The 27,231-nt window shown below is 40.8% G+C and overlaps 1 protein-coding gene across 1 annotated transcript in view; it reads left to right on the forward strand.

The window, feature by feature from the left end:
* xylt1 (xylosyltransferase I) overlaps nucleotides 1-27,231 on the forward strand; it is an 85,485-nt gene that overhangs the window by 27,851 nt on the left and 30,403 nt on the right. Inside the window, exons 2-4 of the mRNA XM_006790635.3 lie at nucleotides 17,742-18,330; nucleotides 24,646-24,818; nucleotides 24,918-25,120. Coding sequence (XP_006790698.2) covers nucleotides 17,742-18,330; nucleotides 24,646-24,818; nucleotides 24,918-25,120 — 965 coding nt within the window. The remainder of the gene's footprint in view (nucleotides 1-17,741; nucleotides 18,331-24,645; nucleotides 24,819-24,917; nucleotides 25,121-27,231) is intronic.

Genomic DNA, 27,231 nt, shown 5'->3' on the forward strand with positions numbered 1-27,231 from the left:
TTAGCGTGGAAAATACGATATATATTTCATTCTCTTATTTTTTTGAGACACCAGTTGAACACTGAGAACAGCACCCTCCCATCTCACTTTAACTTTTACTTTGATCTCTGTAAATGTGTGGAGGGCAAACAGTTTCAAAGGGAGGATCTCACAAAGACGAGCTCTGATTATGACACACAGCGGGAGTGTGATGTTATTGCCTGCTAAGAATGGCATAACTTTACAACATCTTTACAGAGCAAATACTTATCTGTTGCTACGTCAGTGTTTCAAATCTCTCTTATCTGATCTTTAATCGAGCGCAACAATGCCTCAAGCTCACCATTATGTTCTGTATTTCCCATAACATGCCAAGAAAAGTGTTATTTTAGAGAACCTTTGTGACCCTGGTAAAACTGTAGTTAAGTGAAATCTCTAGATTTTATTTGGGCAAAAGAAAAACATTCTGTTACAAATTGATGTGGTTTTTTTTTTTCAAAGCCATAGTGCAAAATTTTCATTCTGTAAATTCTATTATTGTGGCCTGTTGATTTTTTTTCTGTGTGTTTCTGATAACTGTGAAAACAGCTTAAAGGCTGAAATCACCTCTGTGCCTCAGGATTGTCTCTGTTGGACAGTGGGGCCTTCAATCATTTAGAAGTTTTAATGATCTGGGTGTCAGGCCTGAAGATCGTATCAGCCATCTGTGCTCTCGTTATTGCTAGCTTAGGTGCTTAACTCCTCACCTTCACTTTCTTCCCCTCCAACTGCTTTCCCTGTTTTGCTCTGATCTTTATCTACCTGTCATTCTGCTTGACAGATAACTTCTGGACTTCTGTGACTTTAGACAGTTATTAACTGCATTCCTCTAAAGCAGTAGATTGTTATTTAAGTCTATTTCGTTACATTTTTAGAGGTGACAGCATAAACGTGTTACACATTGGCAGTGTGTCTCACAGGATCACAGCTGTTTGGAGAAAAGTCATTCGTTTGTGTGCATTTTTTTTTGTTCAAATGCAAATCTGACGTGACTTCCAAATGAATTGATTATAATCATTTGGAAAATTATATTCAAGACGAATGTTTAACTGCTCAGCATGCAGAATGCATTAAGCAAATGTAAATGGAACAACTGAACCATTCACACTTTTGAAAAAGTAATTTTTAGAGTTTTTCTGCTTCAGTAAACATTTGTGCTGCACCCTGACAGATTTGCACCCCCAATTCTCTCCGCAGATATCCAACCAGAAACTTCCTCTGCACACTATTTCTGATTCCTGCATGACAGCACCAACTGTTTTCTGTCTATCTGAGATGAAGTCATTATAAGGGACCAGACTTAAATGATCTCCTGGGGAAATAATTGGCCCTTAAGGGGTCTTCATTCATACTGTAATGCAGTGGTAGGCAAATAGCAGTAAGAGAACCGAATCTAACCCTCCAAGAAAAATATTTGCCACGCTAATAGTGAAGCCGTTTCTTCTTTCATTGTCTAATTCAAGACCTTTGCATATTTTTCTCAAATCTACTGTTAGTTAGCAATGTTATACCATCCAATATATAACAACAAAAATGACTTTGTAACAATAAATATAATTTCATGTTTTAAACATAATTATGAAGCAACTAACCACAACTGAGGTAAATAAAGTAAGCAGGTCACCAATTATTTGTTATCTACTGCGGGAACTTGCAGTTCTTTTAGGGCGGCCTGCAGGTTTGTGCGTGTTCAGACTTCACAAACGGCCTCTGTAGGACCTCTTTCAGGGCTGTTTTGGGGGGAAAATTGGTTCAACTCAGAACAAACACCATTTTTGGAAAATACAATAAAATAAAAGGATCAAAAGCAACAGTATGAACAGACTGCTTCTCTCGCTCTTGCCATCACAATGCAAAATTCGCCATGTAGGTGGACTAAACAAATAGGAGTGCAGAAAACACTATTTCCTCCCGTTTTAGACATTTTCATTAAGTCTTGCCGCTATCTAAAATTGACAATTTAACATGTGTCAATTCTCCTTGACCATGTAATTATTAGGTCTTGCATAACCTTGTGAGGGCCTCATATATTGATTGCTGAACTGCGATATAGACTTTTGCTTTGAGACTTGAACAGATGATGCTTTGTGTCGACTCATTTTGACCTGATGAAAAGATTGCAAATCTTTTTTCGTTGGCGGCATTAGAAAATACCAGTTTAGGTATTTTTAATCATGTCTCCTTTATAATATTTAAATAAAACATTATGATTGACACTTGAGTGAAGCCAAATAAATCTCTAAGCTTCTTTAGCCCGAAGGATCGTATGATTCAGTCATCTACCTTTAGCTCAGGAAATTGTCTAATCTCAGCTAAATGGTTTTGCATACATAGAGAGATAAATACTCTCAGCTATAACTCCTCCTTTATCTTTCCTGTAGCAATCTGTAGTTTGGCCTGTAAGAACAAGCAAGAACATTATGCATCCTAACTATCTTTTCATCACCTTTTCACTGTGAGTCTGTCAGTTCTCCAGAATTAATTTGCAATCCGGGTATAAATGGACAAGATAGGAACGGAACTTCTGTTCATAATACGCATGTTCGTTGTATTAGTGCAACCCAGGTCACTGGCAATTTATGCCGTTCGCAAAATTGTTCCCCGGCAAAATATCTACTGTTATCGCATGGTCCTTGATGTAGTCATGTACCATTCTTTACATTTACACCGAGTAACAAGGAGAACAAGTTAAAGCATGTGTGGCAAGAGATGCAGCTAAATTCATCCGTGTAATTAACAGGTGCCTTTCATCCCCATGACAACATGTGTATTAGTCACTAGATCAAAACAATTTGAACTAATACCCCGAGCTGTTATTATCTCACACAGAAAGTGTTTGTTTCATGTTTGTTAATCAGGAAGCAAAACCTATAAAGAAAATTATGAAACAGCAGGTAGAAAATTAGGCTGTGGCACAAGAAAAAGGTGATTTTTTTTGTTTTCTGGTGCCAATCTGTTAGCACTAATCCAGGAACCTTTTAACAGATTAACAGTGTTACACAAGGAGTATTTGTTGGTTTACTGTACGTTTCCATGAGCCTGTGCTGTTCTCATTCTGTTCTCATTGCAATAAAAGATCCCTGTTTGAATTTCAAGTTGAAGCTCACATGTTCGCTGTGTTCCCCGTGTCGGTTTTCACTATAAAAGGAGGACGCATCCGCCGTGACATCACACATTTTGCAGCTTCAGCATTAGCGTTTTGCTCGCCACCATGTTGGGTTTTTTGTTTTGTTTTGTTTTTTCTTAGAGCCAGTATTTGCCTCTTATGTATGGAAGGGTGAAGCGCTAATTTATAAGTTAACAGAAACTAGCTTGGTTTGAAGGCTACGTTCACAAAGTCTGCAACGCACAGATACACATATTCCCTAATTAGTGTCACGGATTGACCTAGTAAAATACTAGAATTTCCCTCACCACTTCTAGGGGGTTGTTACTTTCCTAGCAAACCACAATATTAGTCAACCAGTACATGGAAATTGGTCCAAAACACACAGACAGCACACACACAGTGGAGGGGGTCAACGAGTCAACTCCAGCTGCCTGTCTCAGAACTGCTGTCAGTCAATGGATTTTTGTCCCTTCTGCGTCATTTTCATTTATCAGCTCTGGAAGATGCCCGAGGATTACTCTGGGTGCTACAGCTTTCTTCTATGGGCTAAAGACTTATATGTTATTTTAATAATAATGTGTACTTTATTAATCCCGTAGGAGATTGCTTAGTCCTCTGCATTTAACCCATTCACTCAGTGAAGCAGTGGGCAGCTACCAATCCACCACCCGGGGAGCAGTGTGTAGAGACAGTACCTCAGGTTAGCCGTTCGGTGGATTTGAACCCCCGACCTTCCGATCACGGGGCAAACACTCTACCTACTGAGCAATCCCTGCACAACATGCTGTAAATAAAAGCAGTCAAAATATCAAAAAAGCGTACCATAGCAAGAAGTAAAACCTGGGGAGAGTTCCTACTATAACCACTGAGTAATACTACCCCTGATGTGACTGAGCTTTCTCTGCAGAGCTATTCTGTCACCATATTTTATGCCACTGATTGCCTGGACCCTGTATAAAATACACCTCTTCTAAACGCTATAGCAGTTTGTCTTATTTCCCAGAGGCTCTTTCTCTGTATTCTACACATTGTCTTATTTTTTGGACATATATTAAATGCATTACATCATTCATATGTGTGACATGGCCTCATACAAATAGCAGACGAGCCAAGACATGTGAATTTCTCTCTGGGATCAATAAAGTTATCCTTATTCATAAATAGTCCATCATTCTAAATATACCATAAATGTTTATGTGAGCAAGAATAGTTTTGCCTCCATGGTCCACTGGCAAACTAGGATAAAATGGGAATTTAAACCAATGTTTTCATGTTTGTTAAAGTGAAAGAGAATCCAAATGATTATAAATTATCCTCAGTTTTCCTTTTCTGTATATGCAAGACTACAAGAAAGAGGCAGCAGAGTTCGTTATCTGGAAGTCTGCAATTTCACGGCAATCCATGAAAATAGTTTTTGAGATACTTCAGCATGAAACTGGTGGCTTGCCCAACCATTTGTCAGATTGACGTTGCCATTCACAGAGCCTAGCCGTGTGCATGACTAAATACATTTCTAAAAATTCTGAATATTTCTAGAAGGTTTGTCAGGGTGCAATTTAAGCCTGTGCGAAATACCCTTTTTTGAGCTTTAAAGCTTCAGGAGTCATCAGTAGTGAACACTTGTAATGTTACTGTGAAAAAAGCATGATGAGGTGTTGCTTTTGTTGCGATTTCAGCTGTTTTTTTATGTGTAAAAAAAGTTTGAAGCAACAAAATGTTTCGTCCTGCCCCCTTTTTTTTTGTCCTTTTTGTCAGCTCTGATAAAAATGTCACTACCTGTTCTGTCACAAAAAGCAACAGACACAGCTCTTTAACTTAATGCACATTTGCACCCAAAAAAGTCCAGTTGATCACCAGGGAGTTTTTGTGTTTTTCATGTTACGCAATGATGTGATTCTAGAGGCCTGTCCTGCAGAATTTGTGGTTGCATAGTGGAAGTGGAAGTGAAACCGTAATGCACAGCCTTGATATATTTGCACATCATTAGCATGCTATTCTGAAACACGAGGCGCAAGAGTGAATCTGCACATGCACGCTGTATTTAACCCAACCCTTACTGTATATCACAGTCATGAAAGGGCCTTGTTTACTGTAGAGCCATATCCAGTCTGACCTCTCCAGTAGGGTCACAGTAGGGTCATGGTATACTGCATCACTGCTATGCCACACAGAATCCTGGTATTTCAGCTGTTTTCTGACGCACTCACTGCAGAGCTTACATCATCATTTCACGTGTTGCTTCCACCAGACTATTAATGCTGTAGAAAGAAAGCAAATGTCCCAGCCCTTTCCTCACCGTTCTGCTTTTTCTCTTGGTCTTTATCCTACACTACCCCCTCCATCCTCTTCTATTTGTAATCTCTGTTTATCATTTCCACACCCTTCCTCCCTTTTTTTGTTATTCTTATCCCCTGGTCTCTTTGGATGGTATGTAAAATGTTTGTGAAGGGCCCTTGGTCCTTGTATCATACCTCCTTTGCATTACTATACATTAGCAGTAAGATCCCTCTGTGCTGTCGGACCATGTGGTCTCAATGCATAGAAGAGACCCTGTGTTGTCATTCCTTTTAGCGGGCACCCATGATGTCACGGGGCCTTCATCTTTCACACACACACACACACACAGAGACGCAGCCCCTCCCCCACCCGCTTTTCTTCTCATCGCCGTGGTGAATGGAATTGCATGGCTGTGCAGTTCAATCACTGTCAAGTGCAAAGAAAAGGGGTCTCTTGTGCAAAATTTCATGATTCACAATTGATTAAATAGGGGTGTCATTTCATGGCTGAACAGGGAGGTGTGCAGTGGGGGGAGTAAGGCGTTTTCATGCCCTTGCAAGATATGGCTCAGAAATCGCTTGATGGGGCCTATTCAAAGCTGGAGATGTAAAGTTCTGGGGGTTTATTCACAGAGGAAAATAAGAGGTTGGTATAAGAGAGAGAAAGGGTAAAGAGACACAGTGGGAGAATTGCCAGTATCTTCTAACGGCCTGTTAAAGGACTTTCATGCTCTTGTGAGATATGGGCCTAATATACTGTATATAAGCGGTGTGATTTAGATTCCTGTTGTCATGTGTAAATTGCAAACATTCACCCATCTGCGAGGTAGAGGAGGACAGGGGACAAAACGATGATGATGGTTTTAAAGGACTGAGCATAGTTAGACACCAGACAGTCAGACATTCATGATCAATGTGTGAAGAGCAAGTTTTGAGCATTAATTCAAGTATTTTACACCAATTCTTAAGTAAATGCAGTCATTTTTAAATCTTTTTTTCAATGTGTCAACATAACTGCACCCCTTTTTTTAACATTTAAGGATTGTTTAATTTGTGGATGAAAATCAGAAGATGACTGCCTGGCTTCAACAAATGTTTTGTTTCCTCCTTTGAGATGCTCTGCCAGGCCTTTACTGCAGTCACCTCCAGTTGCTGCTTTCTTTTGCATTTAGCGTTTCATGTAATACCTGAAAAACATATTGTACTGGGTTGAGATCAGATCCGAAGAATATCCCATTTCTTCGCCTTGAGAAACTCTTGGGCTTCTTTTATGTTTTGTCTCATTATCATTTGCAGTGTGAAACGCTGCCTAATCAGTTTTGCAGAGTACACTCCTGTACACTTCAGAATTGACTTTGCTACTTCTGTCAGTAGTCACATCATCAATAAACGCAGCCTTACATACCCATGCCAACAGGGATGTGGTATGCTTTGGATCATAACCTCTTTTTCTCCTTCTCCATACTTTAATTTCCTGTTATTCTGGATAAAAGATAAACTTTGTTTCAAACTTGCTCATACCTTTATTAATTCTCTCTGTCTTTATGTGTCTTTCGCTTGCAGTGACCTCTATTTGGAGCTCATAATTAAAAATTATGATAAAAAGCTAAAAATACAAATTCGACAGTTTGAATCAACTTCCGACACTATGTCTGCTTCATTTGTCCTGAAATAACAACAGAATAGCCCTCACCTGCTCATGAAACGGTTTGCCCAATTAATTTTGAGCCTGTTAAAATAGAGGACTATAATATTTATTATATTGGTTGCGATTCCTAAAAGGTTAATGGAGAATTTTTGTAAAACCCATGAAAGCCTTTTGCAGCTGGAAGTCTATTCTTCCGTGAAACTGCCATGGTATACAGAGGCAAAAGTGGAAAAGGTCTTTGTCCAAATTATGGACCCAACTCTAAATGTTTGACTCAAATATTTCCAAGCTATCAGAATTGACATGAGGAAATATACAAACTTGAGGGACAAAAATATTTGTCAAGAAACAGCAAATAGTGGGGACACAAGAGGGGAAAATACTCCCAGCATTTTATTTATTTCTGTCAGCTTGCATCAGGTCAAGACCACAATGTAATTACCACATAATGCACAAGCATAAATGCTAGCAATGGTGTCAGCCACTTGCATAGGTTATGTCACATGGTATACAAAGTTTCCCTGAAGAAGTCTAAATCAGTGCTTATTCATCTTATATTGAGCCGTAATGCAGCCATTGAGTCCATCCTCTAATTCACACAAGCCGTCATAGCTCCCTTGTCCCCCCTCTTTAATCAGCCTGTCTTTTCATTGGCTGCCCCTCAGTAAAATGTTTGCTCATGGCCAACGCTAAGTAGCTGAGATAACCATATCGATAATGTCCCCTCTCACTAGCATTATACAGTCAGAAGTAGCAAACACTGCAGCAAACTTTGGCTATGGTTAAACACATAAATGCCTGCTTAATATGGGGCACCATTTGTAAACTGAAACATACTGAAATTAATGGCACCATTTTCCCACATTTAGCTCAAAACCTTACAAAAACATCAATCAATCAATCAATCTTTATTTATAAAGCACTTTTCATACAGCAATGTAGCACAAAGTGCTTTACATGATTAAAAACAGCCCACCCCACCCCGCCCTCCAACTCACTCCCCACATTCTCATTAACATAAACAATCATGGATACATACACACACATCCCCCCCCCCCCCCCCCCCCCCCACACACACACACACACACACACACGCACTTAAAAAGTAAAATTGGGCTGGACAGACATGAGCCAAGTGAGGAAACACTATCACAGGGAGCCGTCTGCACTGGGAGCCACCCACAGACCGCAGCCTCCAGGCTGGGCACACAGCAGGAGGGAGGCAAAGACGCCCCCCAGCCAGGCTGAGAAGACCGACAGAGCCGCGGCAGCCACGGTCAATCACAGCCCCGGTGCAGAGAGCCCCCTCCGAGGAAACACTGGAGATATGACCTAATAAGAATATATACAGGATAAAAAGATAAAATAAATAAGAATGGGATACAGTATAAATATAAATAGAGTAAGAAGATAAAAAATTAATAAGAATAAAATCAATAAATATTAGGTAAAACATAAATTAATAATGTAAATAGAATAAAAGGATAGAATAAATAAGCATAAAATAAATAAACGTTAGGTAAAAGCTAAATTAAAAAGGTGGGTCTTGAGCCTGTTCTTAAAAACATGTATGTTCTCTGCAGCCCTGAGCTCCACTGAAAAGCTGCCTCTCCGTGAGTATGTGTCCTGACTTTAGGGACAATCAAAAGGCCAGTACCAGAGGACCTCAAGGTCCGCGAGGATTCATATGGTAAAAGCAAATGTGAGAGATAAGAAGGCCCGAGACCATTAAGACATTTAAAAACCAATAAAAGAACTTTAAAATCGATCCTGAAACACACGGGGAGCCAGTGCAGCGATTCTAAAACCGGTGTAATGTGGGCCCGCCCTCTGGTCTTCGTCAGCACACGAGCTGCAGAGTTTTGTAAAAGTTGTAAAGGTGAAATATTCTTTTTGGGGAGACCAGAGAGCAGGGCATTACAGTAATCAATGCGACTGGTAATAAAAGCATGCATCAACATCTCCGTGTTGGCCCGAGAGAGAATAGGGCGGACGCTGGCTATATTTTTTAGATGATAAAATCCAATTTTGGTTACATGTTTAATATGTGGGATAAAACCAAGCTCAGGGTCAAAAAATAACACCCAGGTTTTTCACTTGTAGTGAAGGGCATGAAAAAAAAAACATGTTTCTTTGTGTCATTTTTTACGATATTTACTAAAATATTTGTAACTTTTTATATTTAAAACACAATTATAAATGTCAAATCTAAATTTTAAATCTAAATATTATATTTAAATCCAGCGATTTAGCTGAAAACATTGGAAGAGCCATTTTGTCAGCCATCCAAAGGTTCAGCAGTAGTGCACCCTAAGCAGCTGCAGTCTCCACAATCGCTGCAGCACATGACCAGCTAAATCACTGGACATGTTGGTAGGCAAGAAGTGAAGCAGCTCATGGCGGTGAGAAGTGACCATCAGGGGAGAGCAGACACACAACCTGACCACTAGCGGCACACTTTTTTTTTTCTTTTTTTTTCTTGTACAAAATAACAATTGCAGCGCTTATTTTACATGTCAACAAAAAGTTATATACAGGTATAATTGGTTAAGAACAAAGCAGCCATCGAACAAAGAACAAAAGAACAGTATAGGTCAGAAATACCATAAAGCAGCATATAAGTACAGTAAGGTGACCTAACATATAAAAGTAAAAAACAAAAAAAAAGTATGCACATACAATCTGCATCAATTGAAAAGCTGCATCAAAAATTCAAGTAAGGTGTGAGCTTTATTTAAGTCTAATGAAGCCTTCCACAGCAGGACTTCATTTTTAAAGCCAACAAAAATCAGAGTAATTTTCAAGAAGCAACATTTGTGAATGAAAAATTTTGCAACTATAAATAAGTTGTTAATCCAAAATTCTATTTTTTTTTTTAATTTTCTGTTTGTAGTATTTTTGGAGGTTAACCAGTACTGAAAATCATCCCAAAAAGATTCACATGAATAAAAAAGATGCTCTGTAGTCTCAATATCAGTATTGCAGAAACTGAATGCGTTCGTATCTATATTGAATTTCTTGTGAAGATAGTCATTGGACGGCATTTACAATTTTAAAGTAATTTTCTTTTGCTTTAGGTGGAATTGGAAAAGAAAGATACTTAGTCAAAACTAGCGCCACACTTTAGTACCGGGGGTTTACATAAAGCTTTTATTTTTTTATATTTCCGTTGACCCGTACAATAAATTTGCATGTTAGCTAAACATTTAGTTTACCGTAACATTTAGATTTAACATTTAGATTTAAATATAATATTTAGATTTAACATTTACAATTGTGTTTTAAGTATAAAAAGTTAAAAATATTTTAGTAAATGTTGTAGAAAAATGACTCGGAAAAAATATGTTTTTGTAAGATTTTGAGCTAAATGTGGAAAAATGTTGCCGTTAATTTTAGCGTGTTTCAGTTTACTAACAGTGCCCCATAGCTTAAACCTATTTTATCCAAGATATTTTAATCACAATGGCTACCAGCTTAGAACAATCTGTCTTAAGTGTGGCATCGTCACATTTAATAACGAGTTACTGTAAGATTTTTTTTTTTTACTTTATAATCCCATAGATAGTTAGCTGGTTTTACAAGTTATCTCGTGTTTGCATTCACTGTTTGGTCTACATAGTTTTTTGCCACGTTTTGACTAGTTGTGTGATGCTAGCTGTTAGTTTGGGAAGCATTGCTATCTCAGTGTTACATTTTTAAAGAAGCATCAACTCTAGTAAGGGAGCAGTGCGAGGATTTCAGGGTAATGGGCCGTAGTTGGTGACCCAAAAAAACATTGTCTTACATTGTCCTTTCAAAAAAAAACAATGACTGTACAATAACTGGTGCGTTTTCCTCTTTCCAAAGTCTTGATTTAGCAATGCTAATGGATTAGTAAGCTATTTTTTGCTGTTTGCCATGCATTGAACTATTTTGGTGGAAATTAATTTGCAAATTGCACTTTTCTTTTTTCTTTTTACAGTTCTTTCTACTATACATAAAGACTGAAACACTCTCAGCATTACTCTCAGTACTCTGCCGGGCTCTTGTTCCTCCACAGTCACACAAACACACAGACACAAACACAGGCAGTCCTCAGGACAAATGTGACTTGCGCTGAACAAGGCTCACATGTGACTGGTGTGCACATGTGTGTGTTCAGACGTCTGTGTGTACAGTGCTGTGTGGTGCGTGTGTGTGTTTTTATTAATCCATCTATGTAAGCTTCTGAGCTTCCAAGTAAAGATTTTTAACGGGAGAAGGCAAACCAAACCTTATGAGACTCAGGCGTGCCAGCCTTATTTTTGCCTCATGCTTTGGGGATTTTAGCTCTAACATTGTTCTCGGTATGAATTTCATTGTTGCTGTACACAGTCAGAATAAATCTTTAGGGTTATTTAAGGCTATCTCTCAACACTATTTCTCTTTAATCCACTTTAGGCGGAAAGTATGAGAAAAGAAAAATGTTGATATAAAAACAGTTTTTTATCATTTTTCAAATGTCGAAGTCACCGAAGGTCATTTTCACAGCATTGAGTGGATTCTAAATTACACTGTGTCCATTAAGTGACTCATTTACATTTCAAACATTTATCTGATGTTGTTATCCAGAGTGACTAATAGTAAATGCAAGAGATGAATTAGCTTAAATTCCTCGATTTCAAATGCCCAAAACAACGAGCAATAAGGATTTTAATGGTGCAGAGTGTAAGCCAGGAATACAAATCTATAGTAATACATGAAGTAAGAAACAGAGAGAGCAAATGATTTCCCGCATTGCAGGAGGAAGGTAATTAAACAGCAGGGTGGGTTTATTGAACATGGCTGAATATGGTGGATAAAGGCCAAAAACACCCAACTGAAAAAGAGACAGGAGGGGGATTGGCCGTTAAACTTTTCTGTCATGTTTTATTGACACAACCTTTGTCTTGTCCTCTTCATTTTTAGATAATACTGTTAGATGACCGATAATTCGGCTCATATGTTTATCCACAACAAAATTGCACAGTTAGTTGAGAATATCGACACTATCCTGCGTTAGAAAAGACATCCTGCAGGTGATTAGTTTAGCTCTGCAGAGCTGTGCAGGTCTGGAATAAGAAGACAGCATTTATTGAAGTATATTAAACAACATGTTTGATCTGCTTACAAATCTGGGACTTTAAGTATTTGCAGGTACCTTTGTTAACTTCCCACGCTGTGATTGGTCCCCCAGGATCAGACTGTCATCACAGTGATCCTCTGTGAATTCCTGAGGCGTCTAAAAGATAGAATTCAGTGCAGACGACCTGAACTGGTTTTTTCTTAATGTTTGGCCTCAGTAATTGTAGACAAACCAAAGATTTTCAGACAAAGACCCTGGCAATGATTATGAATCATGGTGGTTTGCTATTGTTTTGCTTTTTCAGAAGCTTGCGGTCACTGTTCCAACAATGAATTCTGCGTCATATCAAAGACTGCTTAAAGATTATATGAAGCCATGTGTCCGAAGTCTGAAATGGAACCAGAAGCGGGCATTTCACCGGAATAATGATCCGCACGCACGCAAATCCACAAAGGAATGGCTCTAAAAGAAGATATGAAGGGTTATGGAATGGATTAGGCGAAGCCTGAGATTTGAATCCCATTAAAATGTTGTGGGAGATTTGAAATAGGCAGCACATGTAAGAAAAGCCACAAACATCTTGTAACTGGAGGAATTTAACATGGAAGAGTGGTCGAACACTAAGCAGATGTCAGAGAACAGTGCACAGTTATGCGAAACACCTAAATGAAGTTATTACTGCTGAAAGAGTGGAAAAAAGCTATATATTGGGCTTATAAAAATCCACCGTGGAGTAATGGCATGCTTTGATTCTTTATATATATAAAGCAATCAAAGGACACAGTTCTTTGAGTGGGCTGAGTATTGTGGATACGCAAGAGGGGCTCTGTGGAAACTATTGTAAGGGATCACAATACAAGTACTGTTATGGAATGCAAACATATTGCGAAGTAAGCAAAAGTATTTTTTAATTCCACTGCGGCCTTAAAGAAACCCCCTGGAGAGTCCCCCAGAGTTAATAAGTTTCTTTATGTGTATCGTGATGGCGAGCTTCTCATGCGAAGCTTTCCTGTCCTAATTTTTTTTAAGAAATAGAAACTTCCTTCTGTCTGTGGTTTCGAGTGGAGAAGTCTGTGCTTTTTGTCTCCTTGCCTAGCTTAAATTCATGCATTCAAATATAGCCAGTAAAATCATATAATTATATTACAAAAATGTCCATCAGGAAGGAGCAGGAAGTCTACTGCAGCGAGTTCACCTCTGCCCTCGTGTTCCGAATACCCACGAGGGTCAGCCTCCGGATCATTACATCTGGAAAATATTTAACATTTACTCAGCTGTTTGACGTGTATTTCTGCTTTCTTTTCAACTAGAGCAAACTTCCTTCCCTTCTCTGAAAGCTCACATCGTTTTTTTTTAATGCTTGTAACACATTTGCACTCACATACAAAGACACAGTCTGCTTCCAACACTTTTGCTCCGGGGACTTGTGCGCACGTCGACCCCAGACTATTCATTAGGAGCTGCTGCTAATCACGCGTAAACTTGTGACCAGCATCTTCCAGTTTTAGCCTCCGGGAAAGAAGAGAGTTGAAGGGGAAAGAACAAAGAGAAAGGTACTGGACTGAATACAATGAACATCTTTCGGGATACAAACAAGTAAAACTGCCACATGAGATTTTTTTTTTCTCAAGTAAAACATCAGAAAATATCTCTTGGTAAAATGTGACTGTTCTCATTGTTGGTTAAACTACATTTTAGACCCTTTGAAAGATTTCAGACACTTTGTTTTGAATTGAAGGTCAACCTACTTTGCTACTTTATAAAGAAAAAGCCTCTCCACAGCTAATAGGCTATGATGAGTAAGATCTCTAAGAAGCATTTAGGTTGTCCCCACTCTACCCTGCGTGACTCTCCACGCACTGTCCTGAGGTGCTTGAGCAACTGTGAACTAAGTCTGTCAGTATATCAGTCTCCCGTGTCATGCCAGATGCCACATCTTGCTCAGAGTATTGCAGGGATTCAGTTCAGGTAATTAATCTGAGCTCGTTAGCCACATGGAGGGCAGGTCGTAGCAGAAGTTGGCTTTATAAGCTGTTTAGTTGACATAGCAGCCACTCACTCACGCATGGGCAGTACTGTACTTCTTAAAAACCTCAACTGTGTGTTTATGTACATTTGGCCCACAAAGCTGTCAATACACCAGCTTGTGTTGACAGAGCGCAGCGTCCTGGCACACACATGAGTTTGTCTCAGCTCAGGCCCCATAGGAATGATGTCTTTTAAAAGAAGCGGGCTGGGAGGGTGGGGTGAAACTGATATGTGCTGCTACCTTGCTCTTCTTCACATCTACCGTGAGGCTGCAACAGCAAATGATGGCATTAGGGAGGTGGGGAGGGTGTGGAGCAGATGAACTGCTTTCCTTCCCAGAGCAAGTGATGATACGGCAGAGGGGAGGAGGACAGGGGAGAAGCTGGACAGGTGCTGAGAGAGAGATATGTGCTTTTTTTTTTCTTCTGCTGCATGGGAGATTGCAGGGAATGGAGAGAAAAGGAGAGAAAAAGAGAGCAAAAAAGGACAGGTGAAATATTTCCCCCTGTGGCAGAGGAAATGAGGGAAAGTGGAAAGGGCCAGCTCTGTATTGAGAAATGGACTAAGCCATCCCCAGAGGGGGTTCTGAAATTCCCAGCTCCACAAGCCTTTCTCTAAATGTACCCACTAGTGATAGATGATTTTTACGTTTACCCCCTCTGCTTTTGCCTCAGTCCTCAGCAGAGCTCAGGAAGCTCACTGTCTCTGTGTGTGTGTGTTCACGGGCCTGCGCAACCACCTCACTGCATGCCAGACAATCCTGGCTTCGCTTCCCCGACATTCCCAAGAAGCAGAAAACATATCCCCTGTAACAATCGATAGCTCCCCCCAAGCTCCCCGCCCCATCTGCAGCCTAACGCAGCTCTGTCTCCAATGGCCGCCACCGCTATTAATTCTGTGCCCCTCCGCTTCCTGCTTAGTGCCTGGTCCCTGAGATTAAAGAGCAGCGCAGCTACTGGAGTCCTTTACTCACAGGAGGAGGGAGAGGGGGAGGGAGAAGGGAGCCCAGTGTAAAGATTGTTTTGCTAGCTTACAAATACCACTCATTTCTACTTTAGACCACACGGGACCAACCGTGTGGGGCTCTTAGCGGTGTCAGTTAATTGCAGGAAATCTAAACCTGTGATCTTTTTCCCATCCCTTTAAGGGGGGGGTTATGGGAGGTAAAGAAGTTAATAGTTTAAATAGAGTAATCCTATGCTAAAAACTAATGCCAGACATTTGCTCAAATGTGATGATTTGCTGTGTTTGTCTACATGATTGCAAACTGAATCTATTTGGCTTTTGGAGTGTGGATGCTTCCACACCTGACTCTTGCTGATTCGGCTGTTTGTCTTTATTATTCTCAATTCGAAAGAACTTTAAAGGTTGCTTCTTCTTTTTTTTTTCTTGATGCTACAAGACAAAGCTCTGATTAAATAATGGAAGAAATCAATCAATGAATGCCAACTGTTGAGCTAGATTTGAAAAGTTCCCCCACACAATTATTAAATAAGAGTTTTCTTTGTGAAGCTTAGCACAGATTAGCTTTGAGCAGTAACTTCCTGGATCCACTGATACGGAAATCACCCAAGAAACAACAATTTTCATAATAGTAGTTAAAAGAAAATCACGCAGCTAGTATTTGGACTAAATCAGATGATCAGCTGAAGTTTCTTACTTTACCTCTGCTCACTCAAACGTTATTCCAATTTAGCCGTGTCCCTCATCTTCTCATGTCTTTCACAGTAGGAGTCAGAGTGGGAGTATCCCCAGGGCAAACATATGCTGCCTCCACTTTGCTTGCACACTCAAGTCTACATTTCTTTTTTTTAATCACAAGAAGCTTGCCCGGTCTCCCATAATCATGAGTGCACACATACTCATTCTACCTCTGCAAACAGCCAGTGACTTGCACTGCATGGATTAGCCTTCTAAAGCATTCCCTTTGAAACTCTGCAAGTAAGGATTTCTTTTTAGGTGATCACCGGCCTAAGCAGCTGTTACACGCAGGATTAGCAGCTTCTGCCATTCAGACAAACATGTTCTGTTTAAACTGGCAGGGCGAAGGCGGTAGAGAAAGACAAGGAGGAGAGGAGAATGGGCGAGGTTACCGGAAGGAGCGGGGATGAAGTTGAGAATAATAACAGGGAAGCAAGAGAGTGGTAGTAAAGGAGGTGTGAGAGACGTGAAATGGGGAACAGATGATGAGAGAAGTGGACCAGAAGGGATGAGAGGTGAACGGAGCAGAGCAGAAGGGTGGAATCGGGATGTGTGAAGAGAAGTGTGAAGGGCAGGACGGGGGGGAAGAGGCAAAGATTTCAGGAGAGGAGAGGCAGAAAGCTTCAATTCAGTGTTGTTAGAATCAAATCTCTGCCAAGGAAGAAGCTTAAAAGGAGCTGATGATAAGCACGTTGTCTTCTCCTTGTTTTCACCCAGGTTTTTTGTTTTTTGTCTCACCTGTATAATATCAGCCCTCCTTCTGACTCTGAGTGTGAAAGTGTGTCATCCAGCCACCTCTGTAATTGCGCTTGTACAAGGTGTTTACAGAGAGAGAAGGTTGATGGGCTGATAACGGGCCTTGCTTTAGGGCCGGAAAGACATTTCCATGCCGAGCCGCCGGCTCACAATAGCTTCTCGCTTGCTTCCCTGGTGTCTCTCACTTCACCTCCTTCTTTCACCCCACCCCCCACCTCCCCAGCAATCTTTTCTCTTTTCTGTGTCTGTAAATGGAGAAACACATCTGGGATCTCTGCTGTTCTGAGCTTTATATTTTCACGGCTGCTATTGTCATTTCTTTCCCCCTCGCTTTTTTCCCCCCCTCTCTTGTGTGCCTAGCAAGGAGGGTGACAGTGGCGTGGCAGGCAGGCAGCTTTCTTAGTTTTTCATTTGAAGCATCACAGCACATTTCACTGGAACGCGCCGGCTCTTCCCGGGAGAAGAACTCATGCCTGGTGTCAGCGCTCCTTCCTTGCACTCCCCACTATCAGTCATTACCCTTTTTCCTCTTTCTGCTGTGCCCCTTCTTTCGCTTTCAGGCTATTCTACTAGAAAGATACTGAAATTGTATGTTCAGACATGTGCAAACACTATTTGGTAAATGTAGACAAGTTCAGCTTTTCCAGTCAGTTGCCACGACGCTACAATTTCTTGAGATTCTCATGTGGCTCCAGTGAAAAAACTGTACACATGTGCACACATACACAAACTGACAGTCATATTTTGGCTCTTTATCCCTACTTGGTAATCTGTTTACGGAGTGCTGGGCCCATTTGAGGGAGAATTTAATTGAAACCGGGGCTAATCTGATGATGGCACAGAGCAGCAGCGCCCTCGGCCCTGCTTCACCTCCAGTTAGGTTGCACCTTGTAGCCCTCACACATAATACCTTGCTACTTCATTTCATGCCTCACGGTTCAATGCAGTGCTGCCCACTCTTACATGCCACATTGATTGTTAATCCAACACTTGATATGCGCTGTTTTCACTCAATTCTGACCTTGTTTTCCTTGTTTATGTTCCCCTTTTCTTCTTCTTATCCTCCCTCCCTCCTCCTTACCCGTTGCTTCCCTTGTCTTCCTCCTTCCTATCTATGTCCAGGATGGATATTACTCCCACCGCCCAAAAGAGAAAAGTAGAGTCGACAGCAACAATGAGAACTCTGTGCCCAAAGACTTTGAAAATATAGACAATAGTAACTTTGGTGCACGCTCACAGCCGCACCGACAGCCTGCAGGGGCCATCAGCAGTAAGCAGCAGCGGGAGCATCTGCAGGAGAAGGCCCACGCCCAGCAGCAGGCCTGGCGGGACAGCTCCCCCGGTCTGGGCCGCAGCTCAAATGAGGTTCTGCCATTAGGCCACCAGCCACTGGCAGTTGGCAACAACGCCTCTTATCCAGTTGGTCAGGGTGCTGCCGGAGGACCGCAGCAGCGCTACCATGCCTCGCAAGCGCAGCAGACCCAGTCACAGCACAGACATCAGCATCCCCACAGGAAGCAAGCAACTGCAGCAACTCTGGAGGTGACCTACGACCAGCCACCTAAGTGTGAGATCAGTGGAAAGGAAGCCATTTCAGCTCTGTCTCGAGCCAAAAGCAAGGAGTGTCGGCAGCAGATCGCTGAGGTGTACTGCAGACACAAGGAGGGGCAGTTAATGCCTGAGAAGGTCACTCGCTACTGCCCAATTGAGGGTAAGTTTTTCATTTTGATTGAAACAACTGATTGTTTGATTTTAGTGAAAGGGGAGTCGTGCCAAGCTGGCACAGTCACAACTGTCAAACGTCCCCTTTTTCCACTAAATCTGTTTGGAGCTCTTAAAAAGCTGCTTTCCAGATCTGAAATACTTCTTTTTAACATTTCATTTTCATGACTAAATATACACTAATCATGACCTTGAAATAGGTACATATCAAGAAGTTATTGAGACTGTGACACTCAAAAATGTAACTAGTGTCTTTCAAGAGTTCTGTGTGGATTTGACTGACTGGCAGCATAAGCAAACAACCCCACAACACATATGTATTGTAATTGTTGCTAAACTCAAGCCCCCAGTCAATCCAACCAACTTAATATCAGTTATAAACATGAGGACAATAAAAGAAATCAGGGAATCTCAGATATAAAATAATCGGGGAATCGGGGACATTTATCACTTTGTAGATAACCCAATTTATTGCAGTAAGTAGTCTGAATGAAAAAAATGGGTTTCCAGGATGTTCAACACCTCACAGTTTAATTATTTACCTGGGATGTATACTTTTATATTAAAACTGCTTTAGGTTTAAGTAAACAAGAAAAAATGATTTACTTTAATGGATGAAGGACATTTATTCTCACCATCATACTGTAAAATACACCAGAACCAATCAAATCAAACAGCTCTATGACATGTTTTAGATGGTGAGTGGGAACTGCTCTTATGCTTTGAGTATTTCTAAATCTCAAATTTAAGGACTACTCTAATAAATTCAAAGTCAGATAAGTGATCGAGTTTGTTGATTTTAGGGCTGTTCGATATAACAATATATATCAGATGACGATATAAAAACGTCTATCGTTTCATTTTACGCTATCGTTTGTTTCGTGCTGTTGCAAAATAAATTGTTTACGGCAATATTTTTTCATCGTTTTGATGGTCACTGTAGTGGCTATATTCTATTATATTAAGTTCTCTCTTTCTCTTATATTTAATATAACCACACTACAGACGGACAAGCGCCTGTTTTTATGCGTTGTGGTTAGCAACAACGATGGTAACAGCATCGCGTGTCCGCTTGTTTTTGTTCCACATAAACCTTTCACAATAAAGCTCAAGATCCTGTTGAGACTTTTCAAAATAAACTGAATCACGTGAAAGATGCAGAGTTTTTACGGATGAGAAGCAAAAAAAGAGCCGTCGGGTGCTAAAAAAATAAACCTTAGACTCAAACGTCAGAACAGGCTTTTCCCCGCAGCACACCGTGTAATAAATACTCACAAAGAAAACGGCGGCTGTTACAACTTATGTCTAAAAATGTGTAGTTTAATGCATTGGTAAAACACTCGACTCCAGATACACGACGCCCAGCTGGAAACACTTCAGCTACCCGAGATTCACAGAATTTACAGAAAATGTTACATTTTTGTGATTTATATCGTTATCGGACGATAGATGTTTTATATCGGGATATGAGATTTTGGTCATATCGCACAGCCCTAGCTGATTTGTCTAGCAAACAAAACGACACAAACACAAGCAAATCTTCTAGATGAAGTAATGTGTGTACTTTTTTATTATTTTAAAATATACCAACAAAGCTTGGTATAAAGGGTGTAGTCTGACAGACATGGATGGTCAAATAGGTCCTGCTCTTGTAATTGCAATTTCTCATCAAAAGCAAGAGCTGTCCTTTTTGCTGATGTCTGTGTAATTGGTGAAGTAAATTTGTTGGAGGAAATTGAGATGCTGCCTGTATTTGATTCAAATTGGTTTTCCATTTTCATTTGTTTTTTTCAAGCTGGCCACAAAACACAGGTTCCCCTTGCTTTTGCACACACACACAGACACACACACACACAATTTTTCCTAAGAGTTTATAGACATCTGCAGTCTGGTTGTAGATTCTGTAAACAAAATCTGTTGCGGCTGCAGCCTTCAGTGAGCACCACGCATCAGCGGCCATGTTTAAGTGAACATCACATACACACCATCACATGTGCTCGCATGGGAGTGGACTGAATACAGCATGGACAGCAGGGGAGGAGGAGAAAGCTATTCAATATGTTGTCTGTCAGGCACCTTCCCAGCCCTCGTTCATGTTTTATAACTTGAAGAGGCATGTATCTTACTGTAGCTACTTTTGTGCATGTCCCGTCCCAGGAGCAGGCGAATGTGCCTCCGCCTGAGCTTGTGTCATCGCACACAGCAGCTCACCATCTCACTCAAACTGATAGTTTGATCAAAAGAGACATAGATATTGAAAAGGGCTTTCCCCTGGTGGCAGGGCTGTGACAATACAACGACAAAATTAAATCACTTTTCTTTCTCTCTGTCTGCCAGCCTGCTGCCTGCCAGTGTGTTATTCACAATTCGAGTCCTAATCTCGTTAGCCCAAAATTGTCCAATTTGATTTAATGTGCATTCTGTCCTTGAGGCCTTCGCTAAATTAGCAATTGTGTCAGTTCTTTATTTGCATCATTGAATACAGGAGGAATGTGTTCACTCTCTTAGCTTCCCTTGTGTAAACTTTTTCTAATAATGATGTTACCCGGCTGCATTGCTCCACCAGGGAAAGCAACTGGCAGCTGATGCATCATAACAATCGAGTGATATCATAATGGCTTTGTAGTGAGAACGATTCCATACTTAAACATGCTATAATGAATGTTTTTGAAGGGAAAGCTCTGTAATGTGAAAGGGCTCCAAATGAATCCTGTAAGTGCCAGAGCTGCACTGTGTGTAACAGAACCTTTATGTGTGTTTGTGTGCGTGTGTACATATTAATTTGGAGAGGATTTGTCAGAATTTGAATATAAATTAGTTATTTTTAAAAATAACCTGAGTAAACATATCAAACGTGGTCCAGTTCCTGAGGGAAAAGGGAAAATACTTAATGTATTTATATAAATAAAATCCGTCAGTGTGGTTTATATCCACAAACCTTGCTTTGTGGCTTGTTTCAAGCAGCTGGCACTATCCCTGAGACATTTTTAAATGCAATTTGGTACAATCCCTTTGGGATATAGCTCGGCTCTTGTTATAAGTCCTCATATGAGCAGTTAAGAAGGGGTGGGTAAGAACCCCAAAGTTATACGAGATGATGGAGGAAGAGAGTGGGGTGATAGCAGATGAGGGAAGGGCAGTTTAAAAGATTGATGGTGAAGGAAAAGATGATGAAGAGTGATGAGTTGAAGAGGAGGCCTTCTGTTTTTTTTGTTTTTCTTCTTCCTTTCTTTACAGCGAGCGCTGTGGTAGCTGCAGGTACATAGTGTGATTTTTAAAAACTCGACACGTGAAGCTCTTCTGCAGATAAGCACACGTTTGACAAGACTGACAGCAAAATTTAAGCACACACACACACACACACACAGCCATGCTCATTAGTTCAGCTAGCTAGCATGGCACACACTCTCAAAGTGCTTTGTGAAGCGACTGGCCAATTATCCGTGTGCAAAGCAAACCAGTGAACCTTCTTAGCTGGCCACCAATTACTGTTCAATCTGATACGGCCCACAGCAGATTTTCCCCTGAGCAGTCACTCACACACACACACACACACACAAACGCACACACGGACGGAGACAGAGAGAAACAGCAACAAGAAAGATGTGTGAGTGAATGACAGTAGCCATGGCCAATTGGAGCTAAGGGAGCATATCATTACCTTGACCCTTGTTGTCAACCCTTAAACACAGCCATATTGGACACCTGGCCTTAAATTTGAATGAATAAGATTAGCTGGAAAAGAGGGACTTCTTAACCCTGTTTCTAAAGAGTATACATGTCAGACACATGCCCTTAAATTCAGAGTAATTAAAGGACCTCATAGCCAGATGCAAGCAGGAGCCAGGATGGGCTTTTTCTTTTTCTTTTTTTTTAGGAAAACCTTACCCCAGGGGAAAGAACAACCCCCAGTATTCCCTCAGCTTCCTCTGCTTCTATAGCAAATACAGGCTCTTGGGAACTGAAGTCCCAAATTATAGTCATTAATCTCCTTAAGACACGTTCTGTGAACAAACATGTCTCAAAAGCTGCGTGTATGCATTTGCTGTAATAACTGAAGATTCAAAACAAACAATGTCTGTAAATGTTGGAGGGCTTGAGAGTGTAGAACAGCTTGAAGGAAGTTTTTTTTTTTTTAATTATTATTTTTTAAAGTGTTTTTTTTTTTTAGTGGTTAAAGGCAGTAAGAAACCACACAGTGCAGCTATGTGAGGTTAACAATGACTTTCCAGAGATTGCTGGAATTGTTTTGTTTGAAAGTGGCCTGGCTGGCCACAAGCAGGGCTGTGGTTGTTTGCACGCTTATTGTTGTCATTTGTGCAAAATCCCATTCATCTTTTGGGAGTTTCGCTTTAGAGGAATGGTGGCATATTGTCAAACGATGCTCCGCCCTGAAAACCCGAAAATCCCAGTGGATTCGCTGGTAGGATTCCTGTCAAGGGGAGGATAGTCGTTAGAGTGGTTATTGTGTGGCTGAAAATTGTCATAGTTCCAATTTAATTACATAATAAATGGATGAATGGCTTTGTGGTCCTTTTGTTGTGTGGCTGAATTAGCTTTCTAACATTTCTGTTCTTTTTTCACTCACTTGTCAGTATCACAGATCTGACCTAGCTTTCTTGTAGATGTGCATATTTTGACTCTAATCCTAACCTAGTGGTTAGGGCTGGGCTATATCATACCGTTCACGGTAATACCGGTGGAATTTTGGGCAACGATAGGAAAATGAAATATCGCGATAGAATATGGGTAAAACGCGCATGCGCAGTGCCTATGTTTACATACGCACATGGCGGCGACGCAGAATGAGAAGAGCGAAAGTGGATTGCTGAATGAAACGGATGAACCAGAATTGGTTTGTAAAAATGCTGCAACTTCAATGGTGTGAACTGGTTTAGCTTTCGTCCGTCAGATACACAACAAAGCACTATTTTTGGTAGAGCATGCTAGCGGGCCGTCGTTATTACCGTGTTGTTTGGAAAATACGGCACACTTAAAATCAATCCTTTGATTTTTCTTAAAATCGACAGTGCCCCTTATAATCCCGTGTGCCATATGTATGAATTCTGGTTGTGTTTACTGACCTCGAAACGATTTTATGTACACGGCGCTCGAAAATCTGTCAAATGTTTTAGTACGACTTTGCTAAGCTACGAAGCCGCACCGCTTGATGGATTGTTGGAGCATTACGGCTACCGTAGGCAGGCACCTCGCGGAGTAATACGTACTGTGCTTCAACATAATATTACTGTATTGTGTGTGTGTGTATAACCTCTTTTTAAGTTTTGTGGATATTATGCATGGCTATGCTGAGGATATGTCGACCAGTTTCCACTGGAAATGCCTTTTAGTTAAACTGTCAGCAAGGAATTTGCACTGTTACCTTTTTATATAACTTTAATGCACATAAAAAACAGAACAGCTGCTTGTTTAAGTGAAAATACATTGATGGGGTTTTTTGCACTAATAAAGTTGTGGAGTTGTAAAGTATTTTGTCTAGTGTCAATTATATTGTCAGTTATATCGTTATCGCAAATTTTCAAATGTATATCGTGATAAATATTTTTGATCATATCGCCCTGCTCTACTAGTGGTATCAAAATGTGTGATTTTAGCCCTGTGATCATTTTTCCTGGCAATCAAAAACTTTTTATTTTCAAAAACTAACTAAATAAATGCCTTTTGTTCTACATTTAAAGGTTAGAGTTAGATGAAGTGTTATTGCTCATGTCTAATAAGAACACAAGCCTCAGAGAGTTATGGCTAAAACTGTCTAAAATATGCACATCTACAAGAAAGCTATAACTCGGTCAGTGTTTTCTGCTCACGCTTACTGTATATCTTCATATTTACAAGAAAAAAACAAAAACGGTCTTTCTCTATCAGGGAAACGGTTACTCTGTGAGCATTCACTTGTGACATAGCCGTTTAATTATTATGAATATGCTAATCATTACAGAAACTTGTACTCGCTGTGTTGCTTAGCAACCTTGTTATATAGCTATTTCCTTGAATTGTTTAATAAGAGAATGACATTTAATTATCATTACTATTTATAATCATTATGCTTTGCATTTCTTCATCCTCTGCAGATACGTGCAGGTGCTCCCCATCGTGTACTGACTGATACACTGTTTGCACGGCCTCTCACAGCTTCCATGAAATAACAGATTTGATTTAGTAATTAAACATGTAAACAACCCACGAATATATTACTGATGAAGGATCCATGCAGTCTTGTGTGAATTAAGTGCAACAGATTTATATAGGAACGTGAAGACACGGTGTCTTTTTACATACATAGGTAAAGCCAACGTGAATATCCAGTGGGATGAGGACTCGGCTGAGAGCTTTCCATCAAAACCAGTGAGAATAGCGTTCGTACTGGTGGTTCATGGACGAGCCTCTCGCCAATTCCAACGTCTCTTCAAAGCCATCTACCACGCCTCTCACTACTACTACATACATGTCGACCAGGTAAGGCGCAGATGGCCGTTTCCTTTCCTTTCCAATAAGTGAAGCTTCTAAAATGTATGTGTACCGTTAGTCCATGTTTGATCAATCTCTTTGTTTCAGCGCTCTAACTACCTGCACAGGCAGGTACAGGCCTTGGCTACCCAGTATCCCAATGTGAGGGTGACTCCATGGCGTATGGCCACCATCTGGGGTGGAGCCAGTTTGCTGACCATGTATCTTCGCAGTATGACTGACCTGCTGGCCATGAGAGACTGGAGCTGGGATTTCTTTATCAATCTCAGTGCTGCCGACTACCCCATAAGGTAACAGCAGAGGACCTAATAATTAAGGCACCTCAATAAAGAAAGATGTGAGATGTTTGAAGGAAAAGTAGTTACTCCTAGTGACTCCGTAAAGAATTGTACTGCAAGGAAAACTGCAAAAGGTGCAAGCATCCACTGAAGGTCAGAAATCTGTGCGCTTGGTTTTCTCTTTAGGAAGCCATGCACCACAGTAGTAATTCACAGCCAATATGGAAGAAATTCAATACACAGTAGTCTGAGCTCTTGTGGTTAACTGTGAGCTTTAAATACAGAGTCACTCCAAAGCAAACAAATCAATGGAGCCGAACCTCTACTGTCTCCGACACCATTCATTCACACCTTCCACATCTTCCAAGCGCCTGCTTCAGCGGTGAACTGATTGCAGTTTAATTGCCAAGGGCCAGTGCCTAGTGACTCTCCAGGCCTGTTGTGCACTGTATAGTCTAAAAGTCATCTTTTTTACTCAAAAACATCCCACTTAAGAAGCTGCAAAATGTAATTAAAAGCTACAAAGTCTCTATGAACTAGACGTGAAGTCGGGAAAGTAGCCTACTGGAAGAGAAATTTCATGACTTTAAGTTTTTTTTTAATGTGAGTTTATAGTCCTTCTGGGAGTTGAGGGTCTGCTGGGTTTTTGATGTAGCTCTGCAGCAGCCAATTAAAATCCTCCTATTAAGGAGCGAGTTATCTTTTCTGCACAGCCAGATGTCCACCAGTTGAATTTAGACAAGCTGTAATGGCCAGTGGGTGAAAGGAAGCTGGATGTGATGTCTCTACAGCTGGAGCCAAGACGCTGAAACAAATGTGGATTTTGTTCATGGGTGGGTTCAGTCTTGTTGAGTTAGTCGGTTTCACCGTATCGATGAATGTTGCTGACGTGCTGTCCGTGTGCGTTTGCCTTTTCGCGCGCGTCTATGTTTCCTGCACCACTTTGTGCAAGCCTGACTTTCTGTCTTGCCGTCTGGATAGTTCGGTGTGTCTCAGCACCTGCCTGTACGCACGCCTGTGTGTCTGTCAACGCATGATTAAAGGTATTTGCGAGTGCGCGCGTTGTTTTCTTCCCATCTTTTGCCTCCTCATTTGCATTAGGGTGATGTTGTTGAGAAAAGGGCTGACGTTGGAGGTTTTAAGCCCCATCTGTTGGGAGACGAAACGATTGATGGAGCGAAAGAAGGAGCCGAGAGGCAGAAATTACAGGGAGTGGCGGAGGAACAAGAATAAGTTAGAGAAAGGAAACAAGACGAAACGGCATGATTTGGATCCATGCGATATAAAAAATATGTCAACTGAATTGTATCTTTGCTTAGTAAGTGCATTTGTAACCACAGCTTGGATTTGACTAAGTCTATGCAGTGCCCATCTACAGAGTTAAACTTGCAAATATAAACCTTTAAGTGGCACGGCTGGGTCCCAGTCAGAGAGTGAGTGCTGCTCAAGTGTCTTCAAGCAACAAAGTGAAGCCCATTCAGCTGTTTGTTTTTTTTTTCCTTTTTTACCAGACAATCCCTTCTCATCTCTTTAGGAAGGAGATCCGGAAAAGAGAGCCGCTCTTCCTTAGGAATAAACACATCAGCATTACATTATCATTATGGACTTAGGTTACTAGCGCAGAAAAACATGTTGGAATAAGCAGATGCCTCCCTCCTGTGCAATGGCAAACCAATACAGCCACATGAGTTAATTCATCACAAGCCATAACCCATTACACAAATTGATCCTATTAAATGTATCCAAGGAAAACTCAACCATCTGCTCTAAAATTTCCTTAAGATGCAAAAACGTTGGTCACACACTTTTTTTCCATATTGATCGCGCTGTGTTTTTGCAGGCAGGAATGTCGGGGGCTCCCCTGCCCTGTGCTGCTCTGACTATAGCTGTTGTTATCAGTGGGACTGGAGACAAGCATTATTTCCCCTCTAATTCCCTGATAATGTCTGTCCTGCCGCATGGATGGCTCTCAAAGGCAATCCCACAGCCCTTCACACCAGCAGAGGGTCTGTGTGTCCAGGGGGAGATATACCGTGTGGATGTGTGTTTGTGTTTGCCTATGTGTGTCTGTCTGTGTGTGTGTGTGTGTGTGTGCATGTCCAGAGAGGCCAGAGGATGAGTTA

The sequence above is a fragment of the Neolamprologus brichardi genome, chromosome 6, assembly GCF_056152115.1.
Source record: "Neolamprologus brichardi isolate AB-2024 chromosome 6, ASM5615211v1, whole genome shotgun sequence".
In the NCBI taxonomy this organism is placed as follows: Eukaryota; Metazoa; Chordata; class Actinopteri; order Cichliformes; family Cichlidae; genus Neolamprologus; species Neolamprologus brichardi.